General features: G+C 34.7%; 1 protein-coding gene across 3 annotated transcripts in view; it reads left to right on the forward strand.

Moving 5' to 3' along the window:
• The window catches only part of CSMD3 (CUB and Sushi multiple domains 3), a gene marked incomplete at its 5' end in the record, with an annotated part of 631,488 nt that overhangs the window by 489,658 nt on the left and 128,209 nt on the right, over positions 1-13,621 (forward strand). For all 3 annotated transcript variants that reach the window (XM_082045128.1, XM_082045129.1, XM_082045130.1), the window contains one exon: positions 330-446. In XM_082045128.1, coding sequence (XP_081901254.1) covers positions 330-446 — 117 coding nt within the window. The remainder of the gene's footprint in view (positions 1-329; positions 447-13,621) is intronic.

A 13,621-nucleotide genomic window follows, 5' to 3' on the forward strand; every position in this document is an offset into this window, starting at 1 on the left:
AGTATGAATTTACTAGTGTGTGGAAGGGCTGCATAACCTATACCTTTAACAGAGTCCAAGGCATAATACAAATGAATGACAGTTTTCTATGCTGTGAAGAATAACTTACTGTGTAGAAAGCACATTATTTTATTAAGATGATTGATAAATGGTAAAGAAAAAGAATAATTGATCTGTAAAACTGCAGAGAGCCATCACTTCTCTTTTGATATATGAGAAAGTCACACATACTCGGTACCTCACAGATATACAAATTTAATCCAATGTATAAGTGTAAAAAATTTACTGTAATAGCATATTATTAAAAACTGATTATCTTCACTTTCTAGCACCATGTGGAAGCCGGTCAACAGGCTCTGAAGGCACTGTTTTATCACCAAACTATCCAAAGAATTATAGTGTTGGTCACAACTGTGTTTACTCTATCACTGTTCCTAAGGAATTTGGTAAGTAGATCTGATGTCACTTGTATCTTTTTGTTGCTTGGATACTTTTAACAATTCTGAATAATTTGTATGATTGCTTTTATATTAAACACATTAATGTGAAAAGCTGTTTTAAACTGATATTTCAATTTATACTTTTAATCATTTTTATCATACTCTATTTTATCCAAAATACTTATATTTGCCATTATCTTTTGAAATTACTGTTGTTTATTTAATTTTGTCTCACCATGACCACCAACATGTAGCTTAGAATATTGCTGTGATGGTAGTCAAATACATTAGTGGTACCAGTTAAGGTTTCTTCTTACCCAAGACCATGTACCAAGGCTATAGAAAGTGTAGCATAGCTCCAGTAAGTCCACATAAGCAGGGGTAACAGCATTTATCTTAAATGTATGGTAAGATTGCTCTCATAATCCTTGTCCTCTCTGCATCATGAAGCAATGTCATAGTCTTTTCAGAAGAATGAAATTAGAGCAGCATGTGTCTTTCTTGCTTTTGTGGATTCCCAGGTCCTTTGCCAAAACTTTACTCCCATCCTAACATTTTTTTAAATCACTAGATGAATCTTTTGAAGATGTCTTCTATCCCACACAATGACAGGGCTTTTGCAGCACTGTTTTCTCTCTCTAGATTTATGAACTGTTTCCTCTCTCTTTACTATTAAACAATGCCTACAATGACAGCTGATAGTTTATTGTTCACTTTGATTCCTTGGTAAGCAGTTGCCACATACTGAGTATCGTTTGTTTTTTAAATATTCGTGTTTCAGATTTATGCTTGGATAAGTAGGACTTGAATCTGACTCACTGCTCACATTTCAGTTCATCAAATAACAGCTGCCTGGGGATGAGAACTAATCTTCATTCCTGTTGATTCTGCAAATATTTTATCCAAATTAAAGACAATTCCTGAATTGCTGTGTATCCATCTGCCATACTCATGTTGACTGAACTCCCTTAATATCCAATTAATTTGTTCTTATAGCACAGAGGTTCATAGGCTACTACAAAATAAACAGGTTTTTAAAAGTATTGCTCCTAAGCCATGGGAATCTCTACGTATTCCTCTAGAACATAAAGGAAAGATTGAACATATTTACACAATTCTCAATTTATTTCTATTAATAACTGTTACAAACACGTGCTTTTTGACTTGGCTAATTTTTTTTAGATAAAATGGAAAGAGAATGTCCTTCCATTTGCATCAAATATGATACTTCTTAGTTTATGACACAGATGTTAACATGTAAACAGTTAAAATTACCACAATAAAGGATTTAAAATGTAAATGCTCTGTACTTCATATCTTTGACATTCTGGATAGAAACATAATTTTGTGATTTCTGGAAATAAAGACAGAATTCCCAAAACAAGAGATGGAAATGGGCAAAAATCCCACTGTTCTGCATAGTTACTTTGAATAATTTGAGAAATTCTCTTTTTGTTTATATACTATGCATGTTAATAACAGTATTAAGAAATACTGTTTGACCCTTTCACACTGATTATACAAAAAAAAAAAAAAAAGTGAAAAAGCTGATACGAAGACGGAAAATCATGGTTTACATTATCCCTGTCATATAAAGATTCAGTGACATACTGGAGATATGATTATAATAGAGTATCTATCATTTCTCTCAAACTTTTTTGATTTCTTACTTCTGGATAGACCTTTATTCTCTTTCTTGTGTTTCAACATCATATTTTGACAATTACACCAGAATATGTCATGGAAATATTGAAATCACTTTTGTGAATAAAGATAACATGAATGCCTGTGTGTTGAAAAAATAAATGTATAAAACATACCTGGCAATAGCCATTCAAAAATTATGATGACCTGACACACAGAATAGGCCAAAACATTTGTATCTATTTTATCTGGGTTTATTTCAATAATAATCCTACGGTAGGAGGGAGCAAAATTCCTTGCACACCAAAACTCAAATTTTAAAATACAGATCTTTCTTTGAATTATACAGTAGTGTATTTTTTTTTTTTGTAAGTTATTGATATAGGGTTTTTTCCTGACCCATTCTCTTTTACTAGTCTGTTGTTACTGAAATTATTCCAGATTTTTCAGAGATTATTCACAGGAAATAAGCTTTTGGAAAATGAAGGAGTATTCCAGGAAAGCTGCTGACCTAAGATAAAGTCATTTTCCTAAAGAAAACAGCAAAACTTCTTCCGTAATCTTCCTTATGTCTCTGACTTTCAGTGTGAAACATAGCATTCAAATATTTGCTGAATGGAACCTCTTCAGGAATTATTTTATCATCCAATACTGTATATGAGGTCTTGTGACAGGGCACAGGTTTTTTTTAAAAAAAAAAGCTAGAACCAGGTCAATGGAATAGCATATTCAGTGTGTAGAAGCGAACTCATTGGCCTGGATTAGTTTTTAATGGAGTCAAAAGCTATTTCATGTGCAGCTTTTCAGATTCTCAAGACCTAAATTCTTTGGAGAAGTCATTGCGGTGTAGACTTCTTTTCAGTGTTTCATTATTCTGTCATGTAGAATCACAGTTGCAATATTTCATACCATGACAAGTTTAAGCTGAAGTTAAATGATTCATAAAAGCACACAGTATGCTGCAGGCAAAATCTTTTACAAACATGGAAGACTCATCTTTGACACTCTCCCACTGATAATTCAAAATGAAATAATGATCGTTAATTGTTCAACACTGGAATCCAGTACTGGTTACAATTAAAATGCAGATGTTTAATATTTTAATTTGTTTTCCTGATGCACATTAATTACTTTGCATGCTCTGCTATGCGTAATGGTGTCATCTATACTTCTATTTAAATTAATTTTATTAACAAAAAAATAAATTTTCTATCAACTTTCCTCTGCATGTAACTTTCCTTTCTGTCAGAGCAAAAAGAGACTGAACATACACAGAAGGTATGTAAGTGTGTTTTATGAGCTATGCTATCAGAAAATTAAGTATCGATTCTCAATGGCCATCATAAATATGAAATTTAAATCAAAACTCTTTTTTTCCTACAAAGAAGCTAAAAAAAGATATAGAATTGGGGCAATGTCTGGTTTCCATGGAGACTGTGCATTTACTTTGCACTTAAAACAAGATATACTATTTTTAAAGTGACAAGCACTTTATTGTTAAACATGACATTTTGGGACAAGTTTTCTTAGCATTTGGCCAATGAAGGTAGACCCAGTTTGCTTACCATAAACATGGAAGTTAAAATGCACTGTTCCCTTCAGTTCCTGAATAACTGACTTGTATTAACAGATACTTTTCTATCCTGTGGTTATACCATTTTCAGATTTTCCTTGCATCTTTTCTTGAATTTTTGTGTTATGGGATAACCTTGAATTATTGTAAAGAAGCAATAGAGAGAAGAAACAAATACAGGCAAACAGCAGGGGTTTGGGATTAGTATTAGCATTAATTAGATCCTTGAAAGAGTAATTTTTTGCAAATGCTGGAAGGTACATGTAAAACTTTTATTCTGCTAGTACAAACACACATTGAGCAAACAATGTTGTCAACATGTGTTTTCTGTTAGCTCACTGCATCTAGAATTGTTAGACAGCTTAAAAGCTGTGTCACACTAGAGTTAGTTAAGTACTGTTTAATTTCAAACTCCATTTACATTTGGAAAGAAAAAAAACATATATAGGCAAGGACAGATCCTAAGTAGTAGAATGTCCCATTTCGCAACCTCACAGAATGAACATATGAACAGAACGGTATTTATGATAATACTTAGCTGCATTAAAGTAAAACGTTTGCTTTTAATAATTTCAATCCATCATCACTGCTGTGTATATCTTACTTTCATTTAAAAAATGTGGCAGACATGTATGGACTGACATTTTTAAACTGTGGAGGATTTAAGTTAAAATAGTTGGAAATGTCTGGTTGGATATCTAGCTTTAGTATTTTCAACCATGAATTAAGCAATTATTGAATTAATTTGAATTGAATTTGCTGAAGGGGAGGTAGAGGTAATAGGGATTACCTCAAATATCAAAAAAGCTACCATAGGCAGGAATCTTATTCCGTTTCCTACCCTCTATTCATACAAGTAACCAGTTCAAAATCAGTGGGACTGCACTGTCCAAACAATGAATACTTGTCAGCAAAATCGAATGAAATGACAAAGGCTGCTCCAAATATTGTATGCCCAACTGCATAAAGGCTCAAGACACTAGTTTCAGGAGAAAGCGGCAATAATCCAGTTTGTATAATATATTTCATAAAAAGCCAGCCTACCTTTCCTTCCTGAAAAGAGAATGACTTCAAACCCACATGACTTCTGAAAAAAGTGACTTTTATTTATTTGTAAATTTTGAAAAATACGTATTTTTTTACCCTGTAATCATCAAACTATGTTTTTAAGAGAAAATATTCTGCTTTTTTCAATTGTGTTTGTGAGAATTTGACATAAAGACAGAAAAGCTGACTATATCAGTGGACACTTTGTTTAAAATCTAAAAATGTTTTAGAAAGATGAATTACTTTATTCATACAACTAATGAATTTCAATGTAGTTGAGCATGACAACCAGTTAGGAGTATAGTACTTCATTTTTTTTAATTTATTTTATCAATTTTCTGAAATATAGAGCGAACAACATGCAATACTGTGAATACACATACAAATATTTATTATTAACAATAGGAAGAAATATTTACTGTATGAGTAAAACCAATAGATAATAGAAAATTTGTGTCCCTTTTCCTTTTTTATTGGCATTCTTTCAACTCTTTTGCCCAGTTGTCATTCCTCTTTTTAACATCAGTCTATTAATTCAAGGTTTTCAAAGGATCTTGTACTAGCATTCAAAAACATTATAATGATATTTAGCAAATTCTTAAAACTGAGCTTCAAGAGCTCAGCATTAAAAAGTGTATGGAAATCCTTGTCTGCAATTTTCTCCAGCCAGCTAACTAAGTTTCATTCAAAAGTACATAACCAGCAACGTTATCTGTGACATAATTTAGAAACTCTGGCCAGAAGTGAGACAATATTGTGCTAAAGGTATTGGAAAGACACACAAGTGGTTTTTATGATAAAGATGACAGAGGTGATAAGCCTAATTGGCAAAGTACTCTTCTTGGTTTGTTTGAGTTGTTTTTTTTTAGTTGGTTTGGTTTGGTTATGTATTTATTTTGTTTTGTGGCTTTGTTTATTTATTTTTTTTTGTTGTTTTGGTTCTTGTTTGGGTTTTTTTGTTTGTTTGGTTGGTTTTTTGTTTTGTTTTTTTTAATATATATATTATCAGTGTGGAAACATTTGCAACACTGGTGTAAATACTGCTTTATGCTAATTTAGATCATTGCCAAAATATTGTTTTCATTTCAAAATTCTCTGAGTGGACTTAATGGTGGTGGGTACATGTCTCTTAACTCCTTTGTCAAGTTAATTTTGAGAGTTAATGAAGTACACTGAAGGGAGATAAGAATGGAGTTAGAAACACAACCCAGCACAATAGAAACTAAATATTCTCAATGTGCATTCAATGTGTATTGAATGACTGAATATGAATTTATTTTCCACTATTATTTTGTTTAAAAATAAAAAAAAATAACTGTTTGTTTGAAATGTACCATGCATTTTTAAGGCATAGTTCATTTATTCCTTAAATTAGGAAGATTAGATAGCTATATACTAAATACAACAAAAATGTGGGAAATCTAGCTAATTGTATTGTATGCATTTTAGCAAGAAAATAATGTCAGGTGGTGAGCCAGAAACATAAGATAACTTAGAAGTCTAACTTCTGCACAATAAATAGACATAAAAAGCTTAATGGAAAAAAAAATCTTCATCCATAAGTGCAAGATCTGGACCTTTGGAGTCAGATGCAGTGACATGATCTGTGTTATAATCTGTATAATCCAAGTGGGGATGCTTTAAATCTATGAATGTTTAAACTGCCCTCAAACATTGTTGATTTATGTGCATATATGTTATAGGCTTGCTTGCAAAGCAAACGCTTTGGTGGTACATTTCCTCTTGGTTTAGCTATGTATCTAACTATAGAAGTTAGGTATCTAGTCTAAGCCATTCACATGTTTGCTATAATCAGCAGAAATACATCTTCCCATGGCATGATTCATCCCATCTGAAACATCTATCTGCAATTTTTGAAATGAGATGAATCCTCTCTAATGTCAGAGAAACAGCACAGCTTCATTTTGTCATATGTATTCTGGCAGCTACTGCAGGTTAAATGAACTAAAGAACATTGCTGCTAGTATAATCTACATCCATCCGATAGTCATCTTGTACACACATAACTTCATTATTTTATCCTGTGAGTATATGGCAAAGCTAGCAATTTCATATACATTTCAGTTAGTAGCCGTTTAGGGGCTCAAGTTTGGATGATTCAAATTCAAGTTTTCCATAGTGATTCCTTATACTCAAATCTTTTAAGTCTGACACTGGAAGTGAACAAAATCTGTATCTTATATTTTAAGCGTGTATTAGGCAATAACATTCCTGTGTGTTCAAATATTGTTGGATCACATACTCAAGAAGAATTTCAGGTTATGGACCGCATAATGTTAGATATTCTACATGAACAGGAATGCATGGCCTATAGCCTGTCTATACAATGAATAGTTAATAGATTTATGTTTCCATCTGGAAAAATAAACTGAAATACAGAATTAGTAATAGGCTGGAAAGACTTTATTTCCTTCTTATATTTCCTTATTATTTTCTTCTCCAGAATATATTATAAATGTATCTTAAAGTACTATTTAAAATATAAATATTTGCAGAGTTTTGTATAAAATGAATTATGCTGCAAGAATTTAGGTTACATATGTAAACTAGGAAATTATTTTCACATTGATAGAACAATTAATTTATTTGAAGAATATTTTGCAATTTTTAACAAGGTTATGCCAAATATTTTAATTTTGCATTGTATTTCAAACACAGAGCAATAATACTGACTCCTTAATTCAGATACAAATAGGCTAGTAGCAATATATTCTATGTGGAAGATAACTGGTAGATAGTGAACATATCTTTATCATAGTGTTAAATACACATGAATTATTGTGCTATCTGCTTTCCATAAAATAGCTTGAGATTGTAGTCTAAGATTTTAGGAGAATAAAGGCAAGCATTAATTGTATAAATATTAACTTCTGATTTGCTTTTCTAATTCATGGCCAAGTTTGTGTCATTCAAGTGCTGACTATATAATTTAAATAAGTGCCAGAAGGTCATTTCACATCGCTTTCCACTTATCTATGAATCTCCTAGGTTTATGAGAGACTGGCAGATTGTATGTAAGCAAACTCACAGCTGGGGAGTAATGAATTCATTGGTTCAGTGCTTAATGTTCTTGCCAAGTAAGCAGATGCCAATAAAAAAGTTACCATTGGGTGACTTTTAAAGGAAGTCGAAGCTATTCAATGTATTTTTGGAAAGAAAATTTGAAGAGATTTAGTATTTTCATTGCTTAATATGATTTGAGGACACTTTTTCAATGCTGCTTTTAGTTTTATTTGCAATGAAAATGATTAGTTTTGGCTCAAATCTTAATGATGTTTTGAATATAATAATGACCAATTTAATGCAGACAACTAAATAGCTTAAGCTATTGAGTTTGACTATGAAGATATGGCAACAGTATAGCTGTCTTTTTAGTAGCCTAATGACATAGTAGAATGATGATAAGACCACATCTGTGGTCTTCAAAGAAATTAATGGCTTCACAATAAGTAAAATAATGTTACTATAAAGCCGATGAATCGATGAAGGATTTCTAAAGATTTTTTTTTTCCCAAGCAGTGTGACTCCAGCTGCTCCAAATATTTAATTATCAAACCTTGTTCATAGAAAATGCTGTTATTAAAAGAGCTGAAATTATTCTGGGTTCCTGATTCCAAATGATAGAGGACAGACTACATTACATTTGTGACTTAAATGATTTCCAACACGTTACTATCCTGGGGAGGAGACTAAGTGGTGGAAGATCTTGTAAACAATTCTGCTTTATTTTTAGGTTCACTTCTTAGGGCAGGATTGAAGTACTTTAGCAGCACAATACCAAAAGCTTGCATTGTCATTGATTAGGGCCTTTTAATGTAAAGTTATATTAACATGAAGGTGTCATTTTTACTCTTAATCTCTGTATGAGTGAAAAAAACAGCTTTCCCACTCTTCAAGTCTGCCCATTGTGGGGTTGTTTAGGTGGTGCAAAATTGCTTACCTCTAGCCAGCACACTTCTGAGATTCAGGAGCATCCTGCCCCCTTCCAACAAATGTCTGCACTAGATGAGAGCCTTCCTCATTCCTCACATTGAAAGGCCACAAACCACCTCAGAATCCACCTACCTGCATACAAAGCCAGAAAGAGAGCAGGTAAGCTCTCCCTGTAGAGCCTGACTTTTCAAGAATTAGCTAGGCTTTGGTAATTTACAGATCTACCCTCCATTCCTAGGAATTGCAAATAATGAAGTAATCAAGGGAAAGGGGTTATTTCAGCATTTCCTGACACACACAAAAAACAGCCCTTACAGCTTCTGGTTATTCTAGAAATATTGATTTTGCATATATGACTACGCAAAATCTCAGACAACTGGAAAGGCCAACAATGCTTCTATTTAGAACAAGATGTAACTTCACTGATAGCGTAAATTTCTTAGATAATAGAAATGAATGAGGTTTCAATTTCCCTCAGGATAAAGAAAGTCTAAAACTCTATTCACCTGCTCACATAGCCCTTTAACTAATGAGGAATACAAAATTATGAACAATGCAAATCATACCAGCCCCACAAACCAATCTAGATTGCATCTAAGCAAATGGTGTTCTACTAGGGGGATTGGTTGATTGGGCCTTATAACTCAGATACTAAGTTCTGAAAATAATGCTTCCTGGCCTCATAAAAGGAATCAATAGTTGTGATTATGTAACTGTTCATAAATATCGTAAATGCATGTTCAGTAATCAGTAAATACAGATCATTGGATCGTCGGACCATGACTTTCTTTTTCTCCTTTTTTCCTTCTTTTTTTTCCCCCTGTATTTTCCCACCGTTGTAGCTGAAGAAAAAAAAAAAAAAAAAGAATAGGAAAGTCATCCTAACAGAAATGAGGAATCTCCAAGTGCCTACTCTCTAATAGAGAAGTTTCACTGTTTGACAGAGAAACATGGCCAGGCAATCTGTGAGAAGTCATTGTGACCATTGCCAAGCTTCCATCTTGAAGTAATTTGCTGTATTTCAGGGAAGAAGCTCATAAGGATCAGGCTAGGATCAAGGAACTGCAAAAAAATCCTCATACAAAAGCCTTCTACTTATAAAATTTTTCAATATTGGGCCTTGTTCGTGTAGTTATATTCCATTCTTCTCACATTTCATTTTCATTATATTCTTTTGGATATAAACCATTCCTCTCTCAAGTAAGCTTACCTGTATTGACTCAGATGTTTGTATTCACCATGGTGTACACAGATACAATCTTCAGAGATTCAGGATTTCTAACAGTGATTTCCCTTTAATTACCTTTGTTTAGAAAGGGAAAAGAAATGTATTTGCAATTCTCACTAAGCTTTGTTGTGTTTTTTTTTTTTTTTTTCCTATTTGCAGTCCTGACTGCAGAAGTAGGTGATTATTCTGCATTTTTAAACAGAATCTCTGAGTACTCTATTTTACTGAAGAAATTGTGAGGTTTTTATCTGTTTGCTATTTGTATAAAACTACTTATTTATAGTAATTTAAAAATAAATATTTTAGTTAGACTTCGGATTAACCTGAATTGTACCTACTCTGTTAACATCAGTAAATTAGTGAATTTCAGGAAAATGTGATTAAATCCTCAAAACAAGATCCAAAAAAAAACAAAAAAAGCCCAACTTGGAATCCAGGTTCTTGCACACATCTTGTGTGCAACTTTTTATAGGAGTTTAGAATTTGAAATTTATTTTGAGAACTTATTAAAAGTCTGACAAGAAAAGGCTATTTAGGGAGAGAAAATTTCTTTGAGTTGCTACTTTGAGAGTGTGTTGAATTTCTGGTTTAGGGGCAGGTGTGGACACATTGAATGATAGATTCTTATAAGTTTTTGATAGATTCCAACTGTGGTATGTCAATTAGGTAGGAGAATGAAAGAGGACCATATAGTTCAATAGTGGATAAATAGCAGAAAAAGTAATGGGAAAAATAGGAAAAGTAGTGTACATACATATGCATAGATACATACACATATGCATGTATGTTGTCAAAAGGCAAATTCTCCTGGAAAGCAACAGTCATCTAATGAGACTTGTCCACCTCTAAATGAGAGAGTGTTGCATGCATTGAGAACAAAAAGACAAACACAAACTTTGTTATTGTAATGTGTGAGACCTACCCAAGAACACTGCTTAGATAAAAGACATCTGTACCGCATTTGTCCAGGTCTAACAAATAAAAATATTCCAGTATGTGCAGAACAAACAAACAAAAACCAGCACAGATGAACCTTGTGAAAGAGATACCATAAGGTGGAAATCATACGTATAGTTGTCAGCATCACAGAATCACAGAATCACAGCGATTGGAAGGGACCTCGAAAGATCACCTGATCCAATCCCCCTGCCAGAGCAGGAACAGCTAGATGGGATTACACAGGAAGACATCCAGGCAGGTTTTGAATGTCTCCAGAGAAGGAGACTCCACAACCTCCCTGGGCAGCCTGTTCCAGTGTTCTGTTACCCTCACTGAAAAGAAGTTCCTTCTCATATTTATGTAGAACCTTTTGTGTTCTGGTTTGTACCCATTGCCCCTTGTCCTACTGTTGGTTGTCACCGAGAAGAGCCTGGCTCCATCCTCATGACACTCGCCCTTCACATATTTATAAACATGAATGAGGTCACCCCTCAGTTTCCTCCAAGCTAAAGAGACCCAGCTCCATCAGCCTTTCCTCATAATGGAGATGCTCCACTCCCTTAATCACCTTTGTGGCTCTATGCTGGATGCCAGGCAAGACTCAGACACACCAAGCATTTGTTGCAAGTATTCCCTGCATGTATGATATTGGTCACAGCTTGACTGGAGGAGCTGTTGTCTTGGCCAGTGTGAGCACGAAGTTATATGTATGTCATAGAACAGAAATTCTATCTGTTACATTATCCACCCTGTTTTGTAAATTTGTTTGGGTTTGTATGTCACTGAGTGGTGTGGTTCTCTTCTTGTGAGTTTCACCCCCACAAATTCCACTCTAACAATGTACACATTGTATGTAACATTGGGTGGACCCCTTTGTTTTTTCCTTTAATACTTGACACCTCTGTAGACCCATCATTTTAAAATATATGTGATGTCAAATATCCACTTGCACTGTTTAGAAATTGTCAAAGTCATTCAGAAATACATTTCTACAAACTCTTTTTTTGTGGGGTTTCTTTTACTGAATTAATCACTAAGTCAAACTGTTATTTCCTCAAGCCATCTGTTTGTCCTGCTCTCTTCCTCCTTTTTCCCTTTCCCACTCTCTGTAAAGAACTGTGGATCCTTGGGCAACCTGTTTTGGCTATAACTTCTTGTCCATATTTTCAGCGGTGGTGTCAAGAGGATAGTAAATATCTTCAAAATAGTAACCTATGCTATTAAGAACAATTAAAAATGTTGAGGCCTCATATTGCGTTTTATAGAAAAAAAATTCTAATAATATGACTTTGGTCATTATTTGGTATAAGTATTGTTGACCAATGTCTGGTAAATTACAGGAACAGTATTTTAAGAAAAAAGTTCGTGTCTTCATTTTTATGTCATATCCAAATGACATTTAATTTTAAATTATCTTTTAAGATAAAAATACACAATTGAAACCTTAAATTAGTTTACTGTACCTCTCAGATAAACATGCTTATTTTTATATACAATCCTATGCTACTTATCCACCTTTCTCTTCTTTTTCATAGAATCATAGAATTCTAGACTATTAGAGTGATTTAGGTTGGAAAATACCTTTAAGAACATTAAGTCTACCCTTTAACCCAATACTTCCAAGTCCACCTCTAAACTACGTCCCTAAGAACTTCCTCTACGCATCTTTTAAACACCTCCAGGGATGGTGACTCAACCACTTCTCTGGACAGCCTGTTAAAATGCCTGACAGCTCTTTCAGTTAAGAAGTTTTTCCTCAGATCCAATCTAAATCTCCCCTGGCAACATATGAGGCCATTTGCTCCTTTCCCATCATTTGCTACTAGGGAAAAGAGACCAACATCCACCTCACTACAACTTCCTTTCAGGTACTAGTAGAGACCCATAATGTTTCTCCTCAGAACCCTTTTCTGCAGGCTGAACAACACCAGTTCCCTCAGACATTCCTCATCAATCTTCTGCTTCAGAGCCTTCAGCAGCTTCATTGTTCTTCTTTAGACACACTCCAACACCTCAATGTCTTTCTTGCAGTGAGAGGTCCAAAACTGAACACATTTTTGTGGCCCTCCTCTGGATACTCTCCAACAGGTTCATGTCTTTCCCGTACTGAGAGCTACAGAGCTGGATGCAGAACTCTGGGTGGGGTCTCACCAGAGCAGAGTAGAGGGACAGAATCACGTCCCTTAACCTGCTGGCCACACTGCTTTTGATGCAGGTCAAGATACAGTTGGTCTATTATAGGCCACCAGATCAGGGTGAGGAAGTTGATGAGGCCTCCTACAGTCAGCTGAGAGCAGCCTCACAGTCACAGGCCCAGGTTGTTGTGGGGGATTTTAACTTCCCTGATGTTTGCTGGAGGGACTACTCGGCTAGCCAACCACAGTCTAGGAGGTTCCTCCAGTGCCTTGACGATAACATTCTGATGCAAATGGTGGAGGAGCCGACTAGAAGAGGTGCACTGCTGAACCTCATCCTCACTAAAAAGGAGGGTCTAGTTGAAGCGGTAAAGGTTGAGGGCTGCCTTGGTTGTAGTGACCATGAAATGGTGGAGTTCAGGATCTTCTGTGGCAGGAGCAGAATAGCAAGCAGGATTGCAACCCTGGACTTCAGGGCAAACTTTGACCTTTTCAAGCAATTGCTAGGGGAAATCCCATGGGCAAGGCTGCTTGAAGGTAAAGGCGCCCAAGATAGTTGGTTAGTGTTCAGGGACTGCTTCTACCAGGCACAAGATCAGAGCATCCCAACAGATAAGAAGTCAAGGAAGGGAGCCAGAAGACCTGCATGGTTAAACAAGGA

This window comes from Streptopelia decaocto (assembly GCF_964273445.1).
Source record: "Streptopelia decaocto genome assembly, chromosome: 2".
Classification (NCBI taxonomy): domain Eukaryota; kingdom Metazoa; phylum Chordata; class Aves; order Columbiformes; family Columbidae; genus Streptopelia; species Streptopelia decaocto.